Source organism: Panulirus ornatus, chromosome 1 (genome assembly GCF_036320965.1).
Source record: "Panulirus ornatus isolate Po-2019 chromosome 1, ASM3632096v1, whole genome shotgun sequence".
In the NCBI taxonomy this organism is placed as follows: domain Eukaryota; kingdom Metazoa; phylum Arthropoda; class Malacostraca; order Decapoda; family Palinuridae; genus Panulirus; species Panulirus ornatus.
Window position 1 is genome coordinate 68,275,441 of NC_092224.1, and position 15,357 is coordinate 68,290,797.

The 15,357-nt window shown below is 40.4% G+C and overlaps 1 protein-coding gene across 8 annotated transcripts in view; it reads left to right on the top strand.

Annotated features, from left to right (window-relative positions):
* The window catches only part of LOC139749349 (uncharacterized), a 113,195-nt gene that overhangs the window by 56,344 nt on the left and 41,494 nt on the right, over positions 1-15,357 (top strand). For 5 of the 8 annotated variants that reach the window (XM_071663115.1, XM_071663124.1, XM_071663133.1 and 2 more), the window contains one exon: positions 9,305-9,343. The exons of 2 other annotated variants lie outside the window; for them this stretch is intronic. In XM_071663115.1, the coding sequence (XP_071519216.1) occupies positions 9,305-9,343 (39 nt within the window). Of the gene's footprint in view, positions 1-8,342; positions 9,260-9,304; positions 9,344-15,357 lie in introns of those variants that run through there. One more of the 8 variants, XM_071663104.1, reaches the window with a different exon arrangement.

The following is a 15,357-nucleotide window of genomic DNA, read 5'->3' on the forward strand; positions in this document are numbered from 1 at the left end:
CCTCCTGCACACAACTCTATCCATAGCCCACGCCTCGCAACCATACAACATTGTTGGAACCACTATTCCTTCAAACATACCCATTTTTGCTTTCCAAAATAATGTTCTCGACTTCCACACATTCTTCAAGGCTCCCAGAATTTTCGCCCCCTCCCCCACCCTATGATTCACTTCCGCTTCCATGGTTCTATCTGCTGCCAAATCCACTCCCAGATATCTAAAATATTTCACTTCCTCCAGTTTTTCTCCATTCAAACTTACCTACCAGTTGACTTGACCCTCAACCCTACTGTACCTGATAACCTTGCTCTTATTCACATTTACTCTCAACTTTCTTCTTTCACACTTTTTACCAAACTCAGTCACTAGCTTCTGCACTTTCTCACATGAATCAGCCACCAGCGCTGTATCATCAGCGAACATCAGCTGACTCACTTCCCAAGCTTTCTCATCCACAACAGACTGCATACTTGCCCCTCTTTCCAAAACCCTTGCATTCACCTCCCTAACAACCCCATCTATAAACAAATTAAACAACCATGGAGACATCACACACCCCTGCCGCAAACCTACATTCACTGAGAACCAATCACTTTCATCTCTTCCTACACGTACACAAACCATTCCAAGACACCCTCTTCTGCTCTCTCAACCAAACCATTCTTGCCCCTCTCTCCAAACCTCTTGCATTCACCTCCCTAAGAGCACCAATCCTCAGGCACCTCACCATGAGTCATACATACATTAAATAACCTTACCAACCAGTCAATGATACAGTCACCCCCTTTTTTAATAAATTCCACTGCAATACCATCCAAACCTGCTGCCTTTCCGGCTTTCATCTTCCGCAAAGCTTTTACTACCTCTTCTCTGTTTACCAAATCATTTTCCCTAACCCTCTCACTTTGCACACCACCTCGACCAAAACACCCTATATCTGCCACTCTATCATCAAACACATTCAACAAACCTTCAAAATACTCACTCCATCTCCTTCTCACATCACCACTACTTGTTATCACCTCCCCATTTGCGCCCTTCACTGAAGTTCCCATTTGCTCCCTTGTCTTACGCACTTTATTTACCTCCTTCCAGAACATCTTTTTTTTTTTTTTTTTTTTTTTTTTCTCGCTGTCTCCCGCATTTGCGAGGTAGCGCAAGGAAACAGACGAAAGAAATGGCCCAACCCACCCCCATACACATGTATATACATACGTCCACACACGCAAATATACATACCTACACAGCTTTCCATGGTTTACCCCAGTCGCTTCACATGCCTTGATTCAATCCACTGACAGCACGTCAACCCCGGTATACCACATCGCTCGAATTCACTCTATTCCTTGCCCTCCTTTCACCCTCCTGCATGTTCAGGCCCTGATCACACAAACATCTTTTTATTCTCCCTAAAATTTACTGATACTCTCTCACCCCAACTCTCATTTGCCCTCTTTTTCACCTCTTGCACCTTTCTCTTGACCTCCTGTCTCTTTCTTTTATACATCTCCCACTCAATTGCATTTTTTCCCTGCAAAAATCATTCAAATGCCTCTCTCCTCTTTCTAATAATCTTACTTCTTCATCCCACCACTCACTACCCTTTCTAATCAACCCACCTCCCACTCTTCTCATGCCACAAGCATCTTTTGCGCAATCCATCACTGATTCCCTAAATACATCCCATTCCTCCCCCACTCCCCTTACTACCATTGTTCTCACCTTTTTCCATTCTGTACTCAGTCTCTCCTGGTACTTCCTCACACAAGTCTCCTTCCCAAGCTCACTTACTCTCACCACCCTCTTCACCCCAACATTCACTCTTCTTTTCTGAAAACCCATACAAATCTTCACCTTAGCCTCCACAAGATAATGATCAGACATCCCTCCAGTTGCACCTCTCAGCACATTAACATCCAAAAGTCTCTCTTTCGCGCGCCTGTCAATTAACACGTAATCAGATAATGCTCTCTGGCCATCTCTCCTACTTACATACGTATACTTATGTATATCTCGCTTTTTAAACCAGGTATTCCCAATCACCAGTCCTTTTACAGCACATAAATCTACAAGCTCTTCACCATTTCCATTTACAACACTGAACACCCCATGTATACCAATTATTCCCTCTACTGCCACATTACTCACCTTTGCATTCAAATCACCCATCACTATAACCCGGTCTCGTGCATCAAAACCACTAACACACTCATTCAGCTGCTCCCAAAACACTTGCCTCTCATGATCTCTCTTCTCATGCCCAGGTGCATATGCACCAATAATCACCCATCTCTCTCCATCAACTTTCAGTTTTACCCATATTAATCGAGAATTTACTTTCTTACATTCTATCACATACTTCCACAACTCCTGTTTCAGGAGTACTGCAACTCCTTCCCTTGCTCTTGTCCTCTCACTAACCCCTGACTTTCCTCCCAAGACATTCCCAAACCACTCTTCCCCTTTACCCTTGAGCTTCGTTTCACTCAGAGCCAAAACATCCAGATTCCTTTCCTCAAACATACTACCTATCTCTCCTTTTTTCACATCTTGGTTACATCCACACACATTTAGACACCCCAGTCTGAGCCTTGGAGGAGGATGAGCACTCCCCGCGTGACTCCTTCTTCTGTTTCCCATTTTAGAAAGTTAAAAAAAATACAAGGAGGGGAGGATGAATATCTGGGGTTAAAACATAGTTTGGTCATCTTCATGACCTTTAATCAAGCTGTTAAATGAAGATATTTTTAAGGAATTATCTGATCATTTGCATTGTATTCACTGGGTATCTGTCAGTAAATGACAGGATTATGATATGTTTTCCATGATTATTTCAAGTATAGAAGTGTTTGAATATGTTAAGTTTCAATTTTGAAATAAAAAGTTTTCTGAGCTGAAAAATGCCCTAAACCATTACCTGCATTTTTTCGACATTATCTGAGAAAAAATTATTTTCTTTGAAACCTCATTATAAGGAGTATTATTCATGCTGAATAAATATCTGGGGCTAAAATATTGGTTGGTCGTGTTTATGATATTTGATAGGGGAGAAAGAATACTTCCCACGCATTCCTCACGTGACGTAGAAGGCAACCAAAGGGGACGGGAGTGGGGAGCTGGAAACCCTCCCACCTTGTATTGTAACTTTCTAAAAGGGGAAACAGAAGAAGGAGTCATGCGGGGAGTGCTCATCCTCCTCCAAGGCTCAGATTGGGGTGTCTGAATGTGTATGGATGTAACCAAGATGAGAAAAAAGGAGAGATAGGTAGTATGTTTGAGGAAAGGAACCTGGATGTTTTGGCTCTGAGTGAAAAGAAGTTCAAGGGTAAAGGGAAAGAGTGGTTTGGGAATGTCTCGGGAGTAAAGTCAGGGGTTAGTGAGAGGACAAGAGCAAAGGAAGGAGTAGCAGTACTCCTGAAACAGAAGTGGTGGGAGTATGTGATAGAGTGTAAGAAAGTAAACTCTAGATTGATATGGGTAAAACTGAAAGTTGATGGAGAGAGATGGGTGATTATTGGTGCATATGCACCTGGGCATGAGAAGAAAGATCATGAGAGGCAAGTGTCTTGGGAGCAGCTGAGTGAGTGTGTTAGTAGTTTTGATGCACGAGACCGGGTCATAGTGATGGGTGATTTGAATGCAAAGGTGAGTAATGTGGCAGTTGAGGGAATAATTGGTGTACATAGGGTGTTCAGTGTTGTAAATGGAAATGGTGAAGAGCTTGTAGATTTATCTGCTGAAAAAGGACTAGTGATTGGGAATACCTGGCTTAAAAAGAGAGATATACATAAGTATATGTATGTAAGTAGGAGAGATAGCCAGAGAACGTTATTGGATTACATGTAAATTGATATGCGCGTGAAAGAGAGAGTTTTGGATGTTAATGTGCTGAGAGGTGCCACTGGAGGGATGTCTGATCATTATCTTGTGGAGGCAAAGTTGAAGATTTGTAGAGGTATCCAAAAAAGCAAAGAGAATGTTGGGGTGAAAAGAGAGGTGAGAGTAAGTGAGCTTGGGAAGGAGACTTGTGTGAGGAAGTACCAGGAGAGACTGAGTACAGAATGGAAAAAGGTGAGAACAAAGGACATAAAGGGAGTGGGGGAGGAATGGGATGTCTTTAGGGAAGCAGTGATGGATTGCACAAAAGATGCTTGTGGCATGAGAAGCATGGGAGGTGGGCAGATTAGAAAGGGTAGTGAGTGGTGAGATGAAGAAGTAAGATTATCAGTGAAAGAGAAGAGAGAGGCATTTGGACGATTTTTGCAGGGTAATAATGCAAATGAGCGGGAGATGTATGAAAGAAAGAGACAGGAGGTCAAGACAAAGGTGCAAGAGATGAAAAAGAGGGCAAATGAGAGTTGGGGTGAGAGAATATCATTAAATTTTAGGGAGAATAAAAAGATGTTCTGGAAGGAGGTAAATAAAGTGCATAAGACAGGGGAACAAATGGGAACTTCAGTGAAGGGGGCTAATGGGGAGGTGATAACAGGTAGTGGTGATGTGAGAAGATGGAGTGAGTATTTTGAAGGTTTGTTGAATGTGTTTGATGATAGAGTGGCAGATGTAGGGTGTTTTAGTCAAGGTGGTGTGCAAAGTGAGAGGGTTAGGGAGAATGATTTAGTAAACAGAGAAGATGTGGTAAAAGCTTTGCGGAAGATGAAAGCCGGCAAGGCAGCAGGTTTGGATGGTATTGCAGTGGAATTTATAAGGGGGTGACTGTATTGTTGACTGGTTGGTAAGGTTATTTAATGTATGTATGACTCATGGTGAGGTGCCTGAGGATTGGCAGAATGCTAGCGTAGTGCCATTGTACAAAGGCAAAGGGGATAAGAGTGAGTGCTCAAATTACAGAGGTATAAGTTTCTTGAGTATTCCTAGGAAATTATATGGGAGGGTGTTGATTGAGAGGGTGAAGGCATGTACAGAGCATCAGATTGGGGAAGAGGGGTGTGGTTTCAGAAGTGGTAGAGGATGTGTGGATCAGGTGTTTGCTTTGAAGAATGTATTTGAGAAATACTTAGAAAAGCAAATGGATTTGTATGTAGCATTTGTGGATCTGGAGAAGGCATATGATAGAGTTGATAGAGATGCTCTGTGGAAGGTATTAAGAATATATGGTGTGGGAGGCAAGTTGTTAGAAGCAGTGAAAAGTTTTTATCGAGGATGTAAGGCATGTGTACGTGTAGGAAGAGAGGAAAGTGATTGGTTCTCAGTGAATGTAGGTTTGCAGCAGGGGTGTGTGATGTCTCCATGGTTGTTTAATTTGTTTATGGATGGGGTTGTTAGGGAGGTGCATGCAAGAGTTTTGGAAAGAGGGGCAAGTATGAAGTCTGTTGGGGATAAGAGAGCTTGGGAAGTTAGTCAGTTGTTGTTCGCTGATGATACAGCGCTGGTGGCTGTTTCATGTGAGAAACTGCAGAAGCTGGTGACTGAGTTTGGTAAAGTGTGTGAAAGAAGAAAGTTAAGAGTAAATGTGAATAAGAGCAAGGTTATTAGGTACAGTAGGGTTGAGGGTCAAGTCAATTGGGAGGTAAGTTTGAATGGAGAAAAACTGGAGGAAGTAAAGTGTTTTAGATATCTGGGAGTGGATCTGGCAGCGGATGGAAACATGGAAGCGGAAGTGGATCATAGGGTGGGGGAGGGGGCGAAAATTCTGGGAGCCTTGAAGAATGTGTGGAAGTTGAACATTATCTCGGAAAGCAAAAATGGGTATGTTTGAAGGAATAGTGGTTCCAACAATGTTGTATGGTTGCGAGGCGTGGGCTATGGATAGAGTTGTGCGCAGGAGGATGGATGTGCTGCAAATGAGATGTTTGAGGACAATGTGTGGTGTGAGGTGGTTTGATCGAGTAAGTAACGTAAGGGTAAGAGAGATGTGTGGAAATAAAAAGAGCGTGGTTGAGAGAGCAGAAGAGGGTGTTTTGAAATGGTTTGGGCACATGGAGAGAATGAGTGAGGAAAGATTGACCAAGAGGATATATGTGTTGGAGGTGGAGGGAACAAGAAGTGGGAGACCAAATTGGAGGTGGAAAGATGGAGTGAAAAAGATTTTGTGTGATCGGGGCCTGAACATGCAGGAGGGTGAAAGGAGGGCAAAGAATAGAGTGAATTGGATTGATGTGGTATGACGGGGTTGACGTGCTGTCAGTGGATTGAATCAGGGCATGTGAAGCGTCTGGGGTAAACCATGGAAAGCTGTGTAGGTATGTATATTTGCGTGTGTGGACCTATGTATATACATGTGTATGGGGGTGGGTTGGGCCATTTCTTTCGTCTGTTTCCTTGCGCTACCTCGCAAACGCGGGAGACAGCGACAAAGCAAAAAAAGAAAAAAAAAAATTTATTGAGCATTAGTAATGCTCCTTATAATCCCACATTTGTTATGTGGGATTTGAACAGCCACTGTCAATACAATTCACATGTTGCGTATCTTGAAGGGTATCAAGAATGAAATGATGTTTGATTTTGGTCCGGATTTTGGTATCAGATGTGAACACACTTATGTTGTAAGTTACTGCTTCTGGGATATTGTTCACATAGATATGAAGCAGTAGTGGGCCTAACAAGGAACCCTAAGTGCTACACTGTATAAATCATACCCAGAATACCTTTCTGTTGTCTTCCTGTCAAGAAGTCCCTGATGTAGCACAGAGATTTGTTGTCAACACCAAAGCATGCAATTTACAAAGGAGTCTTCTTTGAGGTATTGTGTCAAACACCTTTGGGTCAGCTAAACTTATTTAATCTTCTCCAAGCCCAGTCAGGTGTGAGAGCAAATGTTAAGTTTTGAACATTCATTACCTTCCTCAGGAATTTTAGAAGCTTGAATTGAAGGACTGAAGGAGGAGATGTAATCATGGAATCTATACAGAACTTAACAATATCTGTGGTAACATAGATTGGGAAATGGCATTCAATAACCAGGTGCCAGGATATTTTGGTGGACTAGCACTGCTTTATGGATAGAAAGTAAATCTGTTGTTGAAAAGAGATTAATTGAATGTTAATTTTAACAAACCTATCCAAATTGAGGATGATTTTAACAAATTTGTATCAGTTGTAGGGGATTCTAACAAACCTAGCATAATTCAATTTCACATCAGGTGATTAAAGAAAAGCAGTTAAATCAGTCAGCTGGAGGTAGCTATTTTAGTCAAATGATCATATACTTCTTGAGAGGTAATAGAATATCAGATGGTGAAATCTACAAACTCATATCTAATTAGTTTCTTTGAGGTCAGTAAAAAGCTAGGGAGCAGTGATATATATATATTACCGTATTACCTATTTCACTGTAAATTTCTGTTTGGAGTTTAAAGATAGCAGCTTGAAGCTATTTAGCTTTAGAATATCAAATTTCAGTAAAATGTGTCAGTATGCAAGTTATTTGGACAGGAGTAGGTGTCTAGATGCAGACACAGTTTGAAAGATGTGGGGTTAACTTCAAAACTTGTATATTTCTCATTGAGAAAGAAAGTGTTCCCAGAAAGGAAGGAAGGAAGTTTTATAACAAACACTTATAACAATGAACAACCTGTAAACCATGCAGAAAATTTAATGTGCTGAATTTGAACAGATGCTAAGCAGCCTTACATTGCCAACTCACAAGCATTCATCAAAAACATCATGCATTATCATGGTATATGTTTATGCACTGCAGTACAAAACACACACTTACACAGCATATCTTGACATATATAACCTACATGATTTATCTGAATTAAGATAAAAGCAAAGAAAACAGGAGCACAATGAATGAATTTGCTGGTTCAGTGGTGTCAGCTTGTCTTTTTTTGTTGCGACCTTTAATTTAGCGTGAGTAGATAGCAGCACCTACTGGGTGCTAGTTACATCCATATGACATCCATAACTTTTAATATTATGGTTTAATCAGTTAAAAAAAAATGAAAAAGAATAAAAGATGAATAAATCAATATCAGGGTGGCATGAGTGAGTGAATTAGTCATATATTGCTGTGTCAGGGAGGCTGAAAGCAAAACTATTTGGGTTCCTGAGGCCATTTTCCAATCATGGAAGTGCCAGCCAACTACACAGGCAGTTCAAGCCATTCTTTATATGCCATTGATTTTCATAACTTATCACATTAAGCTGCAATGATCTCTATGTCAGTTTGACTCAGTAATAGCAGCCAAAGGGTTGAATCCTTCCTTCTTATAGGTATGTTTTCAGATGCTCGTAGGGATCTCTCCAAAAGTATAAATGTATGTTTAGTGAGATGAAAAACATTCTTCTACTCAGTGCAGAGCACTTTGAGCATCCATTTAATTTCCTTTCCCCTCCTTCCCCATTCTCCTTTTCAAAGAGCATTTTCTTGTTCCCAGACAATAACATGCCTGATCCCAGCAGTCAATGAATGGATAGCAGGGGCTCAGTGTGCCTTACTACATTACTTCTCTGCTATGACATTGTGCGGCAGGGCAGGTCACTGAATGGTCTTTTAAATCCCTGTGAGCAAAAATCCTTTGTCCTTTGTTGTTGTATGATGGTCAGAGGGGAAAATCTTCATGGAGACATTCCTTAGGTAAAATTATTTTAACCTACCATGAACTAGTGCTCTCACCAATGCTCATAGGGTTTCTGCCTATTTTAGAGAAATGTTTTGTATTTTTTTAAACATAGTGATGTATTGCTGCATTTTTGTACATTTTGTTCTTGTAATGTGCTCTTGAACTTATGAATAATCTTGCAGATTGTTAATGATAAATCACTAAGGCAAGAAGAAAAGTAGTGGAATACAAGGTAATTGATAGTGCAGAATTAGTTAAATGACTTTTGTGGATCCTACTGGGTATGTATCTTCATAGATGAGAAACAGGTGGTTAGAGAATATCATCATAGAGAAAATCACTGAATGATTAGTTAGTATATACTGCTCTGTTAATGTTTTGCTGTAAGTTGTTTATCCTATGTGCCATGGCAGCTATCTCATTTTGTAACCGAGGATCAATCATAATGCTTAAGATTGTGTATTACATGATGATTTTAACTTATCCATGGTAAAGGATAATTTGTTAGGCATTTTTGATATTGAGATTGAGTCAGTATTCAGAATGGTTATTAAGATGTTCAGAGTTTTTCACTTAATGTAAGGAAGAGTTAAATAGGGAAAAAATAATGAGAAGTATAGAGGATACTAAGTGCTATTTCTTTTGAATAAGATTCGGTGTAATGCATGTTAAGTTTATTTTGATAACCTGTTTACTAGTATTTAAGATGTGCATTTGCCTGAAACATTAGAAATATGAAGCAGGGAATGGTTACTTAAACTGTTTTTCCCTTTCAGAGAATGCTCATCCTTCAGAAGGAAATAACTGTTTTGCTGGTAAATGTGAACTGTTGATGCTAATACGTAATGCTTCACCTAATTCAGTCAAAGAGCACCAGACTTAACCTGAATTTTGCATGGGCACTATTAATTTTGATATTAATGAATTAACAAAGCACTCATTAGACACAAAGTATGTGTTATTTCCTATAGTATTAAATGCATGTATTTTAGGTAATAATATTCTACTTTGCTTAGGACTGACATAAGTAAGGTTACTCATTCTAATACTGTAGTATGTAGGAGGCAATCCTGGGAGAGGCGCTTAGTATCTTTTATGGAGGACTAGTTTTATTACCAGAATATTTGCATTCCAGTACTGCGGTACTTTTAGAAATCAGTTCTTTCAAGTTTACATAGCGTAAGATGATTCCTTTACCAGTACATATGGAAAAGGAAAAAGAAAAACATTTGATAAAGCTGACAAGAATGGGTTGTATTATATTTGGAGAAAGGTCCTGGGATCGGTAAAGGATATTTGTATTAATGAACATGGAATATAAAGATAGATACAGTGAGTGGTTTGGGCTTCGTGTTACATTAAGAAATGAATGTGTAAAGTCCTCTATCTGTCTATATCTCTAATGTTCATTCCCTCTTGGAATTCCCCACAAGGGGTGACCATGGTAAAAGAGTCTCTTCTTATCCCTGCTGTTACATGCCTCCCTTGCATGCTCAAGTTCAAGCATTCTTCCACTATTTCTCTCCAAGTGCTATTTCATTCTGTTTCCTCGTGTTACAGGTGGTCTTTCTCTCACGCCAACCCCTTTAATTGTGCTATCATACACTCTGCAGTTAAACTCCCCATCTTCCTTTCTTTCGACATGCCCAAACCATCTCAGTATTATGTTTCACTACTCCTCAATTTATTCCCTTTCATAACAAGTCTCTCATACATCCCTCATTTCTTCGTTTCATGTAGTCATACCACAGCTTTTCTCAAATAGCTCAACATTCATTCCATTCTCTCTTTGATTGAACTTAGGGAATATGAGGTCTTAGATGGACTGATTAATATTCCATTCTTGGCACACTCTGTTTTTCTCTGCACTGTCACAAATAGTTTGTAAAGAAGATTCACTAAGTCAAGGAGCATGTTAGCATCAAAAGTTTGTCTAACTCTCTCATAATGTTGAGACATCCATCCAAATGTCATTAGTGATGACTTTAAGCTTCTTATCACCACTAGTACCAGGAGAACTTAAAACATACTTTGGTACCATGATGCAAGGGGCACTTTGATGCAATATACAGTGTACTGCAGCACTTGATGACTGTAAACTGTATCCATACAATGCGTATGCATGTTTCTCGCATAGCACTGGCAATGCTACGCCATTGCACTGCCAGCCCGGTGATGATTGACTTATTCCAAACTTTTTTTTTTTTTTTTTTTTTTGTCTCCCGCGTTTGCGAGGTAGCGCAAGGAAACAGACGAAAGAAATGGTCCAACCCACCCCCATACACATGTATATACATACGTCCACACACGCAAATATACATACCTACACAGCTTTCCATGGTTTACCCCAGACGCTTCACGTGCCCTGATTCAATCCACTGACAGCACGTCAACCCCGATATACCACATCGATCCAATTCACTCTATTCCTTGCCCTCCTTTCACCCTCCTGCATGTTCAGGCCCCGATCACACAAAATCTTTTTCACTCCATCTTTCCACCTCCAATTTGGTCTCCCACTTCTCCTCGTTCCCTCCACCTCCAACACATATATCCTCTTGGTCAATCTGTCCTCGCTCATTCTCTCCATGTGCCCAAACCATTTCAAAACACCCTCTTCTGCTCTCTCAACCACGCTCTTTTTATTTCCACACATCTCTCTTACCCTTACGTTACTTACTCGATCAAACCACCTCACACCACACATTGTCCTCAAACATCTCATTTGCAGCACATCCATCCTCCTGCGCACAACTCTATCCATAGCCCACGCCTCGCAACCATACAACATTGTTGGAACCACTATTCCTTCAAACATACCCATTTTTGCTTTCCGAGATAATGTTCTCGACTTCCACACATTCTTCAAGGCTCCCAGAATTTTCGCCCCCTCCCCCACTCTATGATCCACTTCCGCTTCCATGGTTCCATCTGCTGCCAGATCCACTCCCAGATATCTAAAACACTTTACTTCCTCCAGTTTTTCTCCATTCAAACTTACCTCCCAATTGACTTGACCCTCAACCCTACTGTACCTAATAACCTTGCTCTTATTCACATTTACTCTTAACTTTCTTCTTTCACACACTTTACCAAACTCAGTCACCAGCTTCTGCAGTTTCTCACATGAAACAGCCACCAGCGCTGTATCATCAGCGAACAACAACTGACTAACTTCCCAAGCTCTCTCATCCCCAACAGACTTCATACTTGCCCCTCTTTCCAAAACTCTTGCATTCACCTCCCTAACAACCCCATCCATAAACAAATTAAACAACCATGGAGACATCACACACCCCTGCCGCAAACCTACATTCACTGAGAACCAATCACTTTCCTCTCTTCCTACACGTACACATGCCTTACATCCTCGATAAAAACTTTTCACTGCTTCTAACAACTTGCCTCCCACACCATATATTCTTAATACCTTCCACAGAGCATCTCTATCAACTCTATCACATGCCTTCTCCAGATCCATAAATGCTACATACAAATCCATTTGCTTTTCTAAGTATTTCTCACATACATTCTTCAAAGCAAACACCTGATCCACACATCCTCTACCACTTCTGAAACCACACCTCTCTTCCCCAATCTGATGCTCTGTACATGCCTTCACCCTCTCAATCAATACCCTCCCATATAATTTCCCAGGAATACTCAACAAACTTATACCTCTGTAATTTGAGCACTCACTCTTATCCCCTTCGCCTTTGTACAATGGCACTATGCATGCATTCCGCCAATCCTCAGGCACCTCACCATGAGTCATACATACATTAAATAACCTTACCAACCGGTCAATAAAACAGTCACCCCCTTTTTTTTTTATAAATTCCACTGCAATACCATCCAAACCTGCTGCCTTGCCGGCTTTCATCTTCCGCAAAGCTTTTACTACCTCTTCTCTGTTTACCAAATCATTTTCCCTAACCCTCTCACTTTGCACACCACCTCGACCAAAACAACCTATATCTGCCACTCTATCATCAAACACATTCAACAAACCTTCAAAATACTCACTCCATCTCCTTCTCACATCACCACTACTTGTTATCACCTCCCCATTTGCGCCCTTCACTGAAGTTCCCATTTGCTCCCTTGTCTTACGCACTTTATTTACCTCCTTCCAGAACATCTTTTTATTCTCCCTAAAATTTACTGATACTCTCTCACCCCAACTCTCATTTGCCCTCTTTTTCACCTCTTGCACCTTTCTCTTGACCTCCTGTCTCTTTCTTTTATACATCTCCCACTCAATTGCATTTTTTCCCTGCAAAAATCGTCCAAATGCCTCTCTCTTTTCTTTCACTAATAATCTTACTTCTTCATCCCACCACTCACTACCCTTTCTAATCAACCCACCTCCCACTCTTCTCATGCCACAAGCATCTTTTGCGCAATCCATCACTGATTCCCTAAATACATCCCATTCCTCCCCCCACTCCCCTTACTTCCATTGTTCCAAACTTAAGCCTGCATAAATTAAGAAATGTTTCAATGGACTGTGCGCATTATTGTGAAAATGACGTAAATCAAGAGCTCCCATTATTTGGAAACTTTAGGTCTACTGTTACTGGAAACTGTGCATAGAATGCCTCAAGAAGTATTAATGAGTGTGGATAAGAGACGTGTAAAGAAATACCAAGGGAGATTGAATGTGGAATGGCAAAAGGTGAAAGTAAGCCAAGCTAGGGGATTGGTTGAGGAATGGATGATGTTTAGGGAAGCACTGCTGTTATGTGCAAGAAAAGTATGTGGAAGGTGGGAGATGGGCAGAGGAGAAAGGGTGGTGAGTTATGGGGTAATGAAGTAAAGTCAGTGGTGAAAGAGAAAAGAGAGGTGTATGGGTATTACTTACAGGAAAGGAGTGAGAATGATTGGGAGAAGTACATGAGAAAGCATCAGGTCAAGATGAAGGTGTAGGGCCTGAAAAAGAGGGCAAAAGAGAGTTAAGGTGAGCAAGTATCAGCACACTTTAAGAAAAATGAGATGTTTTGGAAGGAGGTTGATAGTGCGACAAAAAACAGAGAATGGATGGGAACATCAGTGATGGGGTGACAGGCAGTGATGAGAGGTTAAGTAGAGTTTGAGCAAGTATTTTAAAGGATCTTTCAATTTGTTTGATGACAAGATGGGCTTTGTAGGATGTTTAGGTCAGGAAGTATGCAAAGTGGGAGAGTCATGACAAGTGAAGTGCTTTGGTGAAGAGAGGTGATGAAAGCCAAGCTTTAGCAATGTGGCTGGATTGGATTGGATTGTAGTTGAATTTCTAAAGATAGTGGTTGATTTTGTTGTTGATTGGTTAATTAGGAATTTCAGTGTATGTAGAGATCATGGTGAGGTACCTGTAGATTATGGAATGCATGTATATTTTATACATTTTCTTTTATATTGGAGGCTCCAATCATGGACAAAAGTCCACATCAAGGTTAGGCCTTAATTGATACATAGAGAAATTTGAAAGGGAAAAAGAAGAGACAAGGGAAAGCATTTACAAATTTTGAAGGAAGTGAAAAAACTGTTTTTTAAAGTATGCAAGGCCATAGTTGTTTGGAAAGACATGAGAGGATAGAGAGCTCCAGAGCGTCAAGATGTCAGGAAAGAGTCAGTTATCAAAATGGTTCATCCTTGAGTTGCCAGTGAGCAGCTTGCTGTGTATTGCATGGTCTAGCTACCAGTGGGGGAACACAAGCAGCCAGCTCTCAGGAGAAACAAGCCAAAGTACAGTAAACCCTCTATTCAACAGATTGATTGGGGGAAAGGGGTGTCTGTTAATGTCAAAAGTCTGTTAAATCGAGAATGTAACTTAAGGGCCATTTTTTGATACAATGTACTGTTCACAAGCTTCCTTTTAACTCCTTTATCACTTGATGCCATTTTGAATTGTAAGGAAAGTAAAATTATTTGATAAATAAAGTCAAAATTTTCTGTATACAACCCAACCACATGGTAGCTTGAGGCAGACTGGGACTGAAACAGAGTATACCCCACACTACCAAAAACAAGAAACAAGTGCAATATGAAATGTGCATGGCATAGCATTTGAGATTTTTTTTTATTATTATTAATTAATGTATTATTATTTGCCCAGTCCATTAGATATGAAACCCATTAAATTGGGGCTTGTTAGGTCAAGGGTGTATTGTAATGCGTATAGAATTAATTAGTGTATTATTATTTGCCCAGTCCATTAGATCTGAAATCCATTAAATCGGGATCTGTTAAGTCAAGGGTTTATTGTAATACCTATAGAATAGGGAATATGAGCCAGTGTTGCAGCATAGGGCAAGTGTGTCAAGTTTTGAAGTTATTCTTGGAGGGTTTATAAGTCTGAATGCTTTCGGCTCAGTTAAATAATGATGCAGAGCTAGAACCACTCCAGATATGAGAGCAGTACTCTATACAAAGACAGAGGAAAAGAAATTTCATGACCCAAACAGTACTCCCAGTTTCTTAGTAGCAGACTTGGCAATTTCTGTAAATGGGGTTTCCTAGAAAGAGTTGATGTTCTAGTAATACCAAGTATGTTCATTGAGCCAAGAGTTGGATACCAGAATTGTGTGTGTGTGGAATTTTTGATAGAGATGGGTACATACTGGGTCTTGGAGGCATTAAACTTAAGTAATATTATATCTACCTCACCAAGAAATCCTTTCCAAGTCTGAGTTTATTGAGGAAATTGTGTCGTGATGAGATGCCAATCAAGTGAGAGAAGGAGCAGATTTGAAGGATTTGGAGGAATGTGGTGTTGAGTCATCAGTGTATAAGTGCATTTGGTCATTTGTGGAAGAGAAGAAATCTTTATTTAACAGGAGAAAAAGTG